The sequence below is a fragment of the Tiliqua scincoides genome, chromosome 4, assembly GCF_035046505.1.
Source record: "Tiliqua scincoides isolate rTilSci1 chromosome 4, rTilSci1.hap2, whole genome shotgun sequence".
In the NCBI taxonomy this organism is placed as follows: domain Eukaryota; kingdom Metazoa; phylum Chordata; class Lepidosauria; order Squamata; family Scincidae; genus Tiliqua; species Tiliqua scincoides.
In genome coordinates, this window is record NC_089824.1 from 146,971,153 (window position 1) to 146,987,586 (window position 16,434).

A 16,434-nucleotide genomic window follows, 5' to 3' on the forward strand; every position below is an offset into this window, starting at 1 on the left:
GTGACTTGGGGATGATCTAAGGATCCTTGGGTTGTGACCTATCCTGTTTTGCTGTGGAACACTTTGAACACTCCTTTCGTAAACAGAAGGAGAGTTGCACTCAAGACAAGGAACCCTTTCACAAGCAAACCCTCCTTTTGTTCACAGAAATAACACAACAGGAGTTTGGAGTAATGAAGTAAGGTAATAAAAAGGGTCAGGATGCCCCCTATTGTGTCCATTACAAAGACTACGGCATCCTGGTTGGCAACCTTCAGTCTTGAAAGACTATGGTAGAAGCCTATAGCAGGCGGTCTCCCATCCAAGTACTAACCAGGCCTGACCCTGATTAGCTTCCAAGATCAGACAAGATCAGGCATCTGCAGGCATCTGTTGACTGTTACAAAGACTGACTTGGTTAAATTCTGGATAGTGCCATTTCAAACTGCTCATAGGGAATTACATATTTAAATTCTCCCTGTATACTTTAAAAAAGAAAAAAAAACTCACACTCACTGAATGTAGACAACTAGCACTTCAGGAGAGAAGGGTTAACATGGCCCCCTCTACTACCTCATTTTGAATAGAGTGTAGATCAACTGAAAGATACTGGTAGAATCACTGTGGGATTTCTGATAGTGGTTTCATAGAAAGCTGCCTTATACTAAAATCAAACCATCTATCTCGTTCAGCATTTCTATACTGACAGTGACTATCCAGGATTTCAGACAGGGTTCTTCCCCAGCCCTACTTAGATGCTAGAGATTGAACCTGGGACCTTTGGCAGTGTATACCTGTGTTCTACCACTTAGGAACACAGATCTTCCCTGATGCTTGTTAATGAATATGGAATATTGATTATATTGATAAATGATGATTGAATATAGATTACTGAATTCTGATTCAATACTTTTGGATGTTTTTGATCACATTAATTTGCTCTGGGAAGCTGGTTTTCCAAATGGTATTTCCCAGTGAGTGTGAGAAATACTATATAACAGATCTGAATCAAACAACATCAGCATTCACAACTATGTTTGTCTCTTCATCATTATTCAGAAACTCATGGCTTGCAACGGAGTACTCCTGAACTCACAGTTTATACTTCAGTGTTTGTGAATTTATCATTTTGATATTAATTGAATTAGAGTTCTGTAACTTGTCTGTATATTTCTTTTTCTTGGTTGGCTGGTGTGCACAGTGGTGAAAACAAAGTGGGAGTTTCAATTCCTTGTCTATATGAATTAAATGACATCTAACTCATGAAAATGATGCAAGTGAAGCTGAAATTGTCAAAGCAGATCACACAGGAAAAAACAGATTAAATGAGGTTGAAGTTGCTGGAAAGAATTAGTCAAACCTAAAATTCTTAAAAGTGCAAATTTTCATCATTGTTAACTACAACAATAACTCATTTGCTTCAGGATTTAAAAAAAAAAGACTGTATGTTTCCATCAAATGTGTACATACTGCTTTGGAAACATTGGTTATAGGAAAGTCCCATTTATATGCAGAGCCATGTCATGATTAAGCAACAACAAAAAAGGAGCATTAATATAATGTAAAATATTAAATCATCAGGATGCAGCCATACCATTAATAATGATAGATATATATTGTGAGGCTCAGTGCTTACAAAAAAAAGAATACACGTCTCACATAGATTTATGAAGTACTACTTCCATCTATCAAAATTAAATGGTGACTTGTTTGTATAAGCAAGAGTTTTGCTTTCAGAATGAAATATAAGCAATCCTCTGAGTTGTCAAGCATAGCTAAGTATTTTTACATGTATCTGTGCTTCTCCAACATTTGAGTGTGGATATATGTGTCCAGGTAATAAATGGTTCCACAAGGGACATGTGAAGATTGTCAAAGATGGGCAGTTGTTGCTCTTTCACCTCTTTCTGGAATTCTGTATGCTAGGAAGTCTCAATCTTTATCATATCAACCCTGTGGTGCTGTAGCTTAAATGCACGTGCTTTAAACATAAGAAAAGCTCAGCTGGATCAGGCCAAAAGCCCATGTAGTTCAGCCTTCTGTTTCTGACAGTGGCCCACTTGATGCCTTAGGGAGCACACGAGAACAAGAGACCTCATCCTGGTGTCCTCCCTCGCATCTGGCATTCTGAGGTAACCTACTTCTAAAATCAGGAGGTTGCACATACCCATCATGGCTTGTAACTTGTGATGGACTTTTCCTCCAGAAATTTGTCCAATTCCCTTTTAAAAGCATCCCGGCCAGGTGCCATCATCACATCCTGTGGCAAGGAGATCTACAGACTAATTAAATGCTGAGTAAAGAAATATTTTCTTTTGTCTGTCCTTTTTCTCCCAACACTCAGTTTTAGTGGTTGTCCCCTGGTTCTGGTGTTGTGTGGATGGGAAAAGAACATCCCCCTATCCACTTTATCCACCCTCCTTCATAATTTTGTATGTCTCAATCATGTCCCCCCTCAGGCACCTTTTTACTAGTCCGAAGAGCCCCAAATGCTGTAGCCTTTCCTCATAAGGGAGGTGCCCCAGCCCTGTAATAATTTTGATCACTCTGTTCTGCACATTTTCCATTTCCACTACAGGTCCAGCCTATTTATACATGGATTTTTTATACACAGATTTAACTCAACACCAATGGCCCCTGCAAATGAGAAGGAATGTGCTGATCCCTGGAGAAGGGGAAAAATGCATCCCTTTAAAATCAGTTAAAAAAACTGAACAGTCCTTTAACAATAGCCTCCTTAATGAGAGAGAGAGAGAGAGGGAAGCTGGCTGACAATCCTTCAATCCTTCTCTCTCCCCTCCCTTCCCCCTCACCACATGAAAGAAAGGTGATCACTTTGCATTGGTGAAGAGAGGGGCTGAGTGAAGCACCTTTGTAAGCTGTTGGGGGACGACTAATTGATGGATTGTCTTCTTAATGACTCTTATCTTATATCACAAAGGTCAGAAAGGCTGTTTTTAAATCACCGGAGCAAAGAAACTTTGTTTTTTAAATTGATTTGCTGCACTGCATTTTTTGCCATCCACGTGAGTGCTTGAAATGGAACCCACGCGAATAATGAGGCAACCTGTATATCTTTTTTGAGATGTGGCAACCAGAACTGGATGCAATACCATCAATTTGTACAATGGCATGAGAATATTAGCCGTTTTATTCTTAAGACATTTTCTAATGACCCCAAGCATGAAATTAGCCTTCTTTACCACCGCCGCACATTGGGTCAACATTTTCATCGAGGTATCGATCAGCACCCCAAAATTTCTCTCCTGATTCGTCACATTCAACTCAGAACCCATTAGCCTATATGTGAAATTTTGGTTTTTTGTCCCAATGTGCATTACTTTCCATTGAAATGCATCTGCCATTTTGTTGCCCGTTCTCCCAGTTTGAAGAGATCCTTCAGGACCTCTTCACAATCCCTTCTGGTATTTACCACTCTGAAAAGTTTAGTGTCATCCACAAACTTGGCCACCTCACTGCTCAACCCTGTCTCCAGGTCATTTATGAATGGGTTGAAAAGCACTAGTCGCAGGACAGATCCTTGAGGCATGCCGCTTTTCACCTTTCTCCACTGTAAAAATTGCCCACTGACACCCACTCTCTGTTCTGGTCCTCAACCAGTTCCTAATCCATGGGAAGACCTGCCCTCTTATTCCCTGGTCCTCAACCAGTTCTGGTCCTCAACAAGTTCCTAATCCATGGGAAGACCTGCCCTCTTATTTCCTGACTGTGGAGTTTTCTCAGCAGTCTTTGGTGAGGGACTTTGTCAAATACCTTCTGAAAATCCAGGTATTTAATTTTCCACAGGTTCTTCCCACATCCACATCCACATGTTTATTGACCTTTTCAAAGAAATCTAAAGGGTTTGTGAGGTATGACTTGCCCTTACAGAAACCATGCTGGTTCTCCTTCAGCAAGCCTTGTTCATCTATGGGCGCAATCCAAACCCACGCTGGAACAGGCAAGCCTGGAGGCTTGCGCTGCATCCAGTGTGGGGTTGCAGCGAGCGGCGGCTCAGCCATGGGCAAGGGGAAGCTCTTCACCTTACCCATGGGTAAGGGCTGCGCGCCCCTATGGGTCTCCTTGGACCTGCGCCACCTCCGGAGGTGGTGCAAGTCAGAGGAGAGCAGAGTGGCTTGAAGCTGCTCCGCTCGCCCTGGGAACAGGGGTTGGGATCTGGCATAACCACCAGGTCCCAGCCCCACCCCCTGCTCCCCACACACCCGTCCCTGGGCCGCCCTCCCCCCGCCCATTAACGCCCCCTCTCGCACCCTCCCCACGACCCCCACACCTACCTTTGCTGCTTGTGTCGGCGCGGGAGCCGCGGCGGAGGCTTCTGCCTCCATCTGCGCATCGGCGCATCTGAATGCACCAACGCGGCTCCTGCTCACAGAGGCGCAAACGTGCTTTATAGCACGTTTGCAACCCTCCAAGGCCAGCTATGCCAGCATAACTGCCAGTTAGGATTGCGCCCTATGTGTTTTAAGATTTTATCTTTGATGAGGCATTTGATCATCTTACCTGGAACAGACATTAGGCTGAGCAGCCTGTAGTTTCTGGGGCCCCCTTTCCTTCCCTTTTTAAAAATCTGGGCATTTGCTATCCTCCAATTGTCTGGTATCATGGCCATTTTAGGGACAATCTGCATATTTTAGTCAAGAGATTAGCAATTGCTGGTTCAATCCCTGGCATCCCTAGGTAGGACGGGGAAGGGTCCCATCTGAACTTGCTAGAGAGCCACTGCCAGCCAACGTATACCATGTTGCACTATGGACCCAGTAGTGTCTCACTCAGTATAATGCAGCTTTTTATGGCTGCAATCCTAACCGCACTTTCCTGAGAGTAAGCTCTATTGAACAAAATAGGACTTACTTCTGAGTAGCCCTGGTTAGGATTGTGCCCTATGTGTACCAGTAAATTAATGGAACTCTGGAGTGTCTCCCTAAATTTAAGATGACTAAAGTCAGTCTTCTTCCAGATATGAGTTCAAATGCAATCCAACTAGAAGAGTTCAAAAGGTTTGATTTTTTAAAAATGCCTGCAAAGGAAGAAGTAACAATGAGACAAAAAAGAGGAAATGTGTTATCAATATAACATGTAGGGAACAAGAGATCTGTCTATGTGATGGAAAATTTGCACCATTTGGAATTGTTGCTGTTTTGTTTTAAAATAGACTCGGGTTGACAATTCAAGTGGACTTGAGTCTTGGACATCACTGACCCTGACTTGACTCGTGACTTGGGCCCAGTGACTCAAAAAAAGAGTCTGGACTCAAAAATGACTTAGTGGGTGTTTGTGTTCTTGCTTAGTTATACACACCACCACCACCACCACCACCTTCTTTTTTTCTTTGCATTTTTCCTCAAGGACTTGTGACATGAAGTAACTCAGATTCATGACTCATTTTTTCTTGTGACTCATTTGACTCGGAATTTTTTCAAGTCAAATTGCAGTAGCGCATACTATAACTCATGAGTTGATTTGCGGGGTTGGTGACTCATGACTCAACTCGCAACTGGAGCTTAGTGACTTGGTCACATCTCTGGTGCATGGTGTAAACAACAACAGTGCCTTTTTTTTTGCCATAGATATAGACATTGTATGTGTTTGCGCCAGTAGCAAGACTGGAGCAGGGCAGGGAACAGGGCCACTGAGAGCTGATATTGGGCTTCAGGCAAAATGGCTGATTGCTCCTCTTCCTAAATTTTCCTACAAACCAGATGTTACTACTTTTATAAACAAGTTTTGAGTTGACAGTTTTAACTTAAAATGAGCAAGTTTTAAACAAAATGAAAACATTTTTTCTGTATGGGATAATTTTGTCATGACCCTGACCAACAGGAAACCTAGGCCCCAGGGATTTTGACCCCTGCCCTCCTTCCTTAGCCCTGGCAGGGAGAGGACAATCTATAAATGACTGGACTAAATAGAGCACAACTTTATTTATTACGGCTTTGTAACTTATCATGGTCCTGCCTGTGATATGTTGAACTTATCGGGAACCTGCCTGTCCATGCCAAACTAGCAAATGCAGCATTTGGGGGGGGGGGAGGAGGCTTCAGTGGGAAAAGGGGGATTTAAATTCCTTTAACCCCTTGTAAGCCCCTGACCCACAGTGGGTCTCCTCGGACCTGCCCCAGCAAGTTTGCCAGCGCAAGTTTGAGGAGAGAAAGGGTCAGATAGGCCTCTGCCAGAGGGGATAAAATTCAGCGCGGACCATCCATGACAGATCCTCCCCCCCCCCGTTGCCTCCCCACTCCTGTTACATCCCCTCCCCACCTGGTTTCGCCCTATGCCAGTCCCTCCCGCCTCTTCCTATATCTTACCTGCTCTGGCAAGTTGGGACTTGGCAAAGGTGTGGGCAGGAAGGCACAAGCCTTCCTGCTAGTGCTTCCAGCAGTATATTAACATGCATGCTGCTGGAGTGCCTTTTGCAACAAGCACTGACTGCTTTTTCGCTATCAGCACAGTTGTAGGAACCTTGCCACCATCGGGCGGCGCTGAAAAGTTTGGGTTGTGATATTCGCACAGGTCTGGTGTAGGGAACCAGACGTCAAAGATTATTTATTTAATTAATTAAAAACATTTTTACCTTACCTTTCCAAAAGCTCAGGATGGTTTATAATACTTGATAAATAGATAGAATACAAATTTTGCAGTATAAGGTTGTGCTGAAACCCATGTAGATCTTTGAGAGGTTGTAAAAGTGGAATTTGGGCTTGTGCTAGTTTTGCTAATGCTTGTGAAAATGTATTTTAATGGAGCTAAGCAATTAGCAGAAAGGTTTTCTGGCAGGAAGATGGGATGCTAGTTCAGCATGATCCAGTGAGCAAGTTTACAGTGTGGATTGAAACTTGGGTTCAGGACCCATCTCTGCCAAGATGTTCTTGGGAGGTCACTAACCCTTTTCACAAAGGAGAAACTCAGGAAGTGGTTGCTGGCAGGCTGGTCAACAGCTCCTTGGCTGCAGTTCTGCCTTTCCGTGAATCTTTCCAAATCTGTGTGCTTGTCCCCTGCCTGTTTGTCCTTGGCTTTCTCCCAAGTCCAGTTAGGTCACTCATGTCCTGGCTTGCTCCCTGATCATTGGTAGTCAGAGGACAGGGAGCATTTCATCTTCTTTTGCCTCTATTTTCATCCAACAAATTGGCCACAGACTAGCAATTCATATACATCACATCCCCAGAGGCATCAGGAATTTGCTGGCAGTTTCTCCTCTAGCCATTTTCAGTCAATCACACCAGCTGACAGTTATACTTACTGTCCCGTCCAAATATTCCAACTCCCTTCTAATGCCTACTTTTTGACTAATTAACAGCCTCTTTTTTTTCCAAGAACAACAGCTGTGGTGTGCAAAGAAATGAACATAACTCCTTATCAGTTGAGCAATTAACAAGAATTTATTGCTACAAACACATACACTCCCTGCAAGTCCTGTTGTCCAGAGGCTTTCCCTCCCCAAAACTCCACTTAACTCAGTGGGTAAAGGTCTGAAGCCTCCAGTCCAAATCCAATCCAGTCTCCAAAGCACAGTCCAGTCTTCCCAGTTCAGTCTTCTGCAGCAGAGTCCCTCCTCTGTGTCCTCTCCAGCAAAGTGTCTCCTCCAGCAGGGTCCTGACAGTCCTCTCTTCTGTGTCCTCCAGCAGAGTCCTGGCAGTCCCCTTCTCCTGTGTGTCTGTCCTGTAGGTCTGGGGTCAGGTAGCCTCTTGGTCAGGTTCCCTCTGGGTCAGGTAGCGTCTCCCTCTGGGTCAGGGTAGTCTTTGGTCTGGTAGCTTTGTGCCTTCTGAAGCTGCCTTTTATCCTGCAGCTCCTTGTTAAGTCCAAATGCAGCTCAGCTGTGAGCTACGTCCTTAGCTCATTCAAAGTCCCATCAAGGTCAAATGAAGCTCAGGTGTCCTTCCAGATCTCCATTGACCTTGACTGATTACAGCTGTAGAGCCAGCCCTTCCCTTCCCAGAGCTGTCAGCCAGCTGTCAAAACATGGAATAGCTGTCAACACCACATCATCCACCTGATGATCTTCTGATCTTCCATTACACTTAACTGATTTGTTATTCCATGCATTTTTATTATTAAAAAAACTTCCTGCCCAATTCATTCCCACACCACATTATAGTATGCAGCCTCACCAGTGGAGGCTACACTGAATACTGTTGGGGGGGGGGAATTGGACAGCCTGTAGGAGGTAAATAAAAATATGTGTAGCTGGTGCACATCCAAGGAGAGCCAGAGGTGGGGCAGGCAGAAAACTTGGGGGATAAGATCTGGCCTGCATCACTGCTGCCAGATCCACCCACTCTATCCCCTGACACACCCTGATTCCTCCCCCAGCATGCCTGTTATTTCCCTTTCCACGGGTGACTCTCCCTCACCACTAACCTGACAGTGTTTGCTGAGTCTCCTGGAGCTGTCACCATGTGCACCACACCTCATTTGCAGTAGTAACTCCATGTGACAGCATCCCAGTTTTTGCACCACTATTAAGAACGTTGCACTGCCAGAATGCTAGTTCTGGCAGCACACAGCCGCAGTAGGATTGAGGCCTTATTTGCTTTATTATTCATTTGGAAAAATCACATTTTTTTTTGTTACCTTTTTGTTACTCATACGTTTCTTTCTTCTGTTTATTTCATTTATTTTTATTTCATATTTTGCTGCATTGTGTTGTGGTAGTAGAATTGGTTGTAGTGAAGATACAGGTGTTGCAGAGTGCTGGCTGCCAGTGGCTGGGTATGTGTGGCCATCTTCTGTAGTGGTTGCCACTTTTGCCTGCACACTGTTCAGGCATTCTGGGGGGGAAATGGTAGCCGCCAGAAAACAAGCATACAATTTGTTCAACCTGAAATAAATGTGAGTTTTTGCATAATTTCCATGAACCTTTCTGATTCATCAACTTGATTTTTCACAAAGGCTGAATATTGTTCACATCTATACCACATATTGTAAGGTTATAAGGTAAAAATGCAAGCGTATTTGCCTGTGCCACCTAATCGAAAATTTTCCTTTCTTTTCCTTCTTCTAGAGTGATCAATGGACAACAAGGGATTACTATTAAAAGCCTTAGTTCAAGATCGTTTTTAAATGTCAACAATGTGACAGAGGAGCATTTTGGCAACTATACATGTGTCGCTACCAACAGACTAGGCACAACCAATGCCAGCCTGCTTCTTAACCGTAAGTTAAGAGAAATGGTAATGAATAATCACATTTGGCTTTTTTCTGTGTATAGAAGAGCAGAACATTGTAAGACTTTACCTGATTTAGGACATCTTTAAAAGAACTATGGTTCTTGTCATGCTCCTTTTTCTGAACACTTTTATATACAGTTATAACCTAATTGTCCATGGATTTTTCACCCGTGATTTTATCTCAACATGATGAGAAAGTCCCTTTAAATCAAAGGAAAAAAGACATTTAACAATAACCTTGTTAGCATGAGAGATGGCAACCGGCTGACAATCCATCAATCATTCTTTCTCCAGGCACTTAGAACAGCTTCACTCCCAGGCAAGCGACCCCTCCCTTCTCCCTGAGCACATGAAAGAATGCAAGTCATTATCACCTCCTCCATTCTTACCCTGCACTGGGCTCCTGGGGAAAGGTGGGGTCGCTGCCTCGGAGTAAAGTCTTTCCAAGCGTCTGGAGAGAGACTGATTGCCTCTGTGTGCATTACTAAAGGTCAGCAAGGCTGTTTTTAAATCCCAGAGCAAAAGGACATGGTTTTTTAAATGGATTTGCTTTAGTGCAATTTTTACTATTCTCCTAAGTTCTGGGAACAGAACGCTCGCAAATACCAAGACTTAACCTGCATGACTCATTTGACTGCAACCTGGAATGAAAGTAATCCAGAATGCAGGATTTCTTGTTTGTTTTTGTTTTGTTATCATCCGGGTCCATTTTGGGTCAGCCAGAGTACAGCATACATTGATGTTCAAAAAACTGTGCTTGAGCTAACCCAGGCCAGGATGGATCTGATTCTCAGGGCTGGTTCACACATGACCCTAGTACATGAGTTGGACTTGTGGCCAAGTGCAATGCCACAGTATTATTTGGGGGAAGGCTTTCCTGAAACCCACCATCCATTTAAGTCACCAGTGTATGATGCAGGGAGCTGTCAGGATGTTGACCTGTAATACTTCTTTAATTGGATTTCTGTGTCAGATTGTAGGGAGCACATGGACAAAGCCAATTGACATTTTGCAGGCCCTAAGTGACCCTCTCTAGCTGCACATAAACACTGTGCAGAGATGCACTGTTTTGTATAAATGTCATTACAAAGTTGATTTTGAAAGTTTGCTGTGTATTGCTCACCATTCCTAAACCGTCTTCTGCATATATCCCATTTGTCACACCAAGCAGCATTTCCTAACATGTCCATAATACATGCAGCAAGATATGGAAGCAAGTCTCAGGCTTGTACACCCTTCCCCACCACAAGTAGATGTGAATTTATTTCAGCCGCTGCTAAGCAGAGGGGTTGTCTTGGCTTGTGCAATCTCATCAACCAGGCATGAGGCAATTGTGTCATATACAGTTAAGGAGTGGGTCATGTGATGGTAGTCATGTGACAAGTGCAAGTTGTCACCTATAGAAATGTGCTGTTTATTTTGGCGTATGTGTATTCTGGAGCTGTGGTTGTTCCAGTATCCCACTCTGTGCATAATTCTTTTCGAATTCAATTAGCTGACAATAAGCAATTCACTGACATATTTTATCGAGTGTTACAGTAAATAGAATCTCATGAAAAAATATTGTTCACCATATTTTTAAAATTAGACTTTGATTTCTTAATTAAAATGTGCATGAATAAATAAAAAGCTGGTGATACATTAGGAAGATACAACAAATAATTGAGCGGTTGGAATAGGGTAATTAGAAAAGCTGCCAATACTGTCTAAGGATATGGAGCCCCTGTTGGCCAGCTATCTTTATTCCCCTGCAGAGCTACAATTGGCATGTGAAGACAAACTGATTGTTATCATGATTCTGTCACAAAGCCTTACTATAGCCCTAGAGCAACAGATTCTGTGAGAGTAGAAGGCAACGCACCTCAACTTTGGCAAAATTCCGACTCTCTTGGAATACTTGGTAATTAGCTGCTTCAATCTTCGTTTCTCAAAAAGGATTTGGACAATTGTGGAAGAGTTACAAAGACTATCTTTTTTTCCATCATCGGGTTCTAAGGTATTGAAGAAGATACACCAGACACCATTCCTTTGATGAACATTGCAACGGCAGAAGGCTGACTTTTGAGCCATATACATAGCACCCCTAACTAGTTTGTGGGGTACTCAGCATACCAATTGTGTTTCTGACCCATATACTGCCCAGGGCCAGGATAGCAGAATGCCAGCCCCAGGAGACTGCCGTTTCCCACTTACAGGTCATGTCCAGAGGCTTGCACGGTGTCCTCTAGTCTTCCAAAAGACTTCTGTGGCCTCCGGATGGCCTTTAAACATCACCTCCAGTTTTCGTCGGAAAAACAGAAGTGATGTTTAATGGCCCTCCAGAGGCTTCAGAAGGCTAGAGGATGCTGCGTGAGTGCTCCGGAGGGTGGGTGGCGGCAGCAGCACAGCAGTGGGGGGGCCATGGGTGGCAGTGCCACCCCCTCAGGCATGGTGTCCTGGGGCATTTGCCCCCCAACCCCTCCTCCCAGTACACCAGTGCAGCATACCTGTGTCTGGCTTGTAAGTAGACCTAGGTGCAAGGTATTTTAGCATTTCAGTTTGACTCATAGGCGAGCAGAAAATAACAGCAAATTGTGTCTTGGGTACAAAGCAGTAGTGGTGGTAGTTCTGTGAACAAAGTTGTAATAGTCATTCATATTTGGGTAGTCATGCCCGATCATGTTCATTTCAAAAAGATTTACTGAAAAAAACATGTCACTCTGTTTCGTTTAATAATACCTGTGTTTAGACATTCTGTACTAACATCCCACAAGTACTTCAAGGCTTTGCTTTGGATAAGAATGTCTTATGTAAACAGGAGTCAAGATTTGTCAACTCATTTTTGTAACAAGCCCGCTTGCCTATGTGAGTAAATTATTCCAGGGTGTTTCAAATTGCACCATCTTGATACAATTGGCTGATCTCTAGGTTGCCATGTTGCTCTAGGAGACTGTGAACTGCACTCACTGGACAAAACAATCTGCTGTCATTCACATCCCAGAATGATAGCCAGGTAAGTAAAGAACCCCTGAACAACTTCAACATCTGGCTCACCATGTAAACAAATCAGAGATTTAAGTGAGTTTGGGGGTTGTTAGCACAGGGCAACTGATCTTGTGCATGGATCCAACTTATTCATAGACAAAATGCATACTGACTTAACAATAAGAATATCTAACTATATATTTAGCACAAAATTGGCATTAAAAACAGAAACACGTAAAAGTATGCAGATCTTAGCGAATAAAGACAGTGCTGTAACAAGCTGTAAGATTCAGTGCAAAATATTTCTTGCAAACAGTTGTGAAAAGAGATTATAATAAAACTGTAGTTCCCAAACTGGTGAGTCATGACCCACAAGCCTGGGAAGCAGCTGTGTCTCCCCCCTAAAGGGGGGCAGGGGGAGTGGCAGTGACATGATCCCTAGGATCACGCCGCTGCTGGGGACAGGGGAAAGGTTTCCACTTACCTTAGCTAGCACCAGCCTCCGGGGTTTGTGGGGAGCCCCGTAGCACCTCCACAGGGCTCCCCAAGCCTCTGGTAAGGTGAAAATCATAATTAGAAACCACTTCTGGTTTTCTATCGCTAAGTGGTTTCTGATCATGATTTGCACCTTCTGGAGATTCTGAGAATTGCATTGCTGCCATTCCCCCCACCCCTGCAACTACTTATGCAGTTCCCAACTCCCTGTTAGGTATTTGGGAACCACTGTCATAAGATGACCATAAGGATTGTTATTTTGGAGGTGTTGTGCAACAGAAGGAGTTTGTGGGCTGGAGGAATCCAGTTAGGGCACTGAAGGTGAAACCAGATGGTAAATGTTTTTCTTAACTAAAATAGTAGCAACTGGGCAGCCTGATATCTTGGCTATCACACATGGAGATGTAGCAGTTAAACCTTTCTCCTAATGCTACAGTTGCAATTAAAACACTAGCTATTACATCCCGGGAATGGAAGCTTACTCCATGAAACTCAGGGCTGTGTTTTTGTCAGGACTGCAGCACTAGGAAAAAGAGTTAAAAGCCCTTTCCCTGCGCACCGCATAGCCCTCATCATAATCACGCACCCCCCCCCCCATAGCTGCTGTATTTATGAGGACAAAACGCAAGCACAGATGACACCTAGTTAACCCTGGATGATGCTGTGATGTTGTTTTAACTAAGCAGGTGTGTTCATACTCAGTGCCTGGATGATAGATTACTGGAAACCACGTGTAAGCAATTCACCGATGAAAGGAATTACAGAAGTCAGCAGAAAAACACATTTGTTTTAAAGAGAGGACATTCTAGTGTTGTCGAATCTCATTTACCCTTGCTAGCTGACCAGTGCACTTGTGAGGTTTGTGATGACAGCGTGCCGACAACATTGGTGGACAACTGGTGACAGAGTGAGATACAACCTGTAAGCAGCAGAACGCAGAGTGACGGTTCACAATGCTGTGCAAATGGCAACGTTCTAATTGTTTGTGACAAGATCCTTCCCCTAATCCATTGCAGATTGATTATTTTGCAGGTATGTTTTCTGTGTGTTTTAAACATAGGCTGCAAACTCTGTGGGCACAGTGAGAGACCCCTTTAACCAACTGGGTGTGTATGCTAGACAGTCCCAGCCTGCCACCTAGGGGTCGACGGCAAGTATTTTGCAGTCTTTCCTTGGTAGGGTTTTTTCTTTTTACTACAGAACTTGCTCTGCTCCGAAAGGGAGAAAGCGCAGTCCTGACTATAAGTAAAAGCATGCATTTTATGATTCATTAAACCCATTCCCAAGGGAATAAATAGTATTACGGTACCTACCCGAGATAAAAGACCCTGTTTGCTGAGGAACTATGGCACAGACAATGGAAAAAGGAGTTAAGCCTTATTTAAATATGCAAGCCGTGCTTCTGAATTAGCATAGTGCCAAGTTAGAACAAAAACACTTCCTTGAAAACAAATCATCAAGACTGCCTGAAACACAGACTAACCTTAACTTTCCCTGATATGATTTTCACTTACTTTTCAACCAGAGAACCAGGAGTAGGATGATTGCTACTAAATTATACAGTAAACAAAAAGAAACTGCAAGATCTGTATGCAAATTGCTAAAATGGCAATTGAAATATTTTCCTATCTAAGGATATGCACACACTTAACTGCTCCAATACCCAAAAAGTATAAAGGAGACTTGCGCTGCAGACTGTATTCTCGTGCTGATGTTTTATTTGCATGCATATAATGGCACGTGCTCCCTGTTAACTGTACTTAGGTTTTCAGTTAGAGGTACTTTGGATTGAATCCAGTGGACAACAGCTAAAGACACTTTTGTGTTCACCAGATTGGCAGTATCTGCCAGTTCCCTTCTCCAACTGCAACCGTCTTTCCATCCGGGACTGAACGCCATTCTGGAATGTCCACAAGTCCTCAAGTGTGGCTTTTTGAAGTGCATGGGGGGTGCAGCTTTGCATGCAGAATGCTCCTTAAAGTTTGCCTAGCCGTGGTTCTCTCAACCCATTGGGTTTTTCCATCGATTAAGCTGGCAGAAAGGGCCACCTCTTATTTTCCTGTTAGAAGTCCATGATAGCAAGCTTTGTCCTTCCTGGTAATGTGTAAAATGGTGCAGGCTAACTGGGGAATGTGAGTGTAATATAGCGGTTCTCAAACTGTGGGTCCACCAGTGGGTCACAACCCCATTTTTGATGGTTCACAAAACTAACAGGGCAGATTAAGCTGTGTGCATCAAGGGTTAAACAAGCTGTTACTTGGGGGGAGCACTGCTGCCCAATCATCATTATAGTCACACCCCATGGCATGTATAATTCAAGCAGCAGCATCTATGGTCTCTAAGAAGTTTGAGACCAACTGGTGGGTCACAACCAACCAGGGGAACTGGAATTAGGGCATTCCCCCTTAAGGGACATGCCCTACAGGGATGGTAGCGTCCCAGATCTGTCCCCTAGACATGGAAATGATAATATGTGATATGTGGTGTTAGAGTAACTATTGCTATTATTTACACTGATTTAAATGTCCTTTTTAATTGTTTATATTTAATAGTGTAGGCTTAATGTTGTAAGGTTAAGGCTGCAATCTTATACAAAGAGTGTCCTATTGAACTCAGTGGGGCTTACTTCTAAGAAGATCTATGTAGGATTGTACTGTCAGATACTGATGTAAGTGATGGCTGTCAAGTAGGCTCTGAAAATATAAATATTTTTGTTTGTTTTCATTATCAATTTGCTGTATAGCTCAGGAAAAAATAATGTTATTAGGCCATTGTGTGTCCTGCATTACAAGCTATTGGTTCCAGCACTAGAAGCAGCTGAGAATTACTGCCTTGACTAAGTGAAAACATTTATACATGAACAATTATACATTTAGAAGGAGACTCTGCTGCATATTTCAAAGTTTTGATCACTGCATAATGTTGTTAAGCAGCTGCCACAGATTCATTTTAGTGCTGGATTAAGTGATCTGTTTTGTATTCCCTTTCTAGGTTTCTAGGTCTCTGGAGATGAAAGGTGCTATAGAAATGTTAAGATATGGTAATAAGTATGGCGAAATGTAAATACCACATTGTCTCGAACATCTGCTGTAGTGGCAGTAGAAAGAAATTGATAGCAGTGTCATGTGATACAATAGTATTTCCTAGCTACTTTCCTTGCAGTAGCAAGCAGAACATCTTCACTGTATCTTCACTGCAAGAAGAACATCTTCTTGCTTGTATGCAAAGTTGCACAATAAAGGTAACAGCATTTATCCTTCCTTTCTCCCTTCTTTTTTAGATCAATTCTTGACTTACTTCTACAACAAGGTTGCTACTTCCAGGTAGTCAGGTTCTGTCCTAGACATTACATTAGTAATGGCACAGAAGTGGATGATGTGGTTTCTTTTTCTCTAGCCAAAGTGGTCCACATGCCACAAACCCATGCTTCTGGCTTGACTACTAGTGATTGATGTTCCAAGTGCAAACATCCTGAATTGACAGGAACAAGAAGTTCATGATAGTTTACGTTTTATTAAGCTGTAGGTTTCCAAAATGTGAGTCAGGACCCACTGGTGGGTCGCAAGCTGTTTTGGTGGGTCACCAAATGGTGATGGATAGATCAGATAACTAATTTCCTCAAGACCTGAAGCTATTCAAAAATCAAATACTGTAGTTGTACCCTACAAAGAGCTGAGCTCCTGCAGTTTGCAAGATAGCTGCTAACTGCCTTTCAAGGAGCTGAGCTCCTGCAGTTTCCAAGCTTGTTTGACTATAGGGAGGTTCAAAGGTCTTTTTTCTGGTTATTATTACTTATAAATAAATATTTATT

General features: G+C 43.1%; 1 protein-coding gene across 1 annotated transcript in view; it reads left to right on the forward strand.

The window, feature by feature from the left end:
* The window catches only part of NEGR1 (neuronal growth regulator 1), a 544,743-nt gene that overhangs the window by 422,362 nt on the left and 105,947 nt on the right, over positions 1-16,434 (forward strand). The window contains exon 6 of the mRNA XM_066623896.1: positions 8,999-9,150. Within this exon, the coding sequence (XP_066479993.1) occupies positions 8,999-9,150 (152 nt within the window). The remainder of the gene's footprint in view (positions 1-8,998; positions 9,151-16,434) is intronic.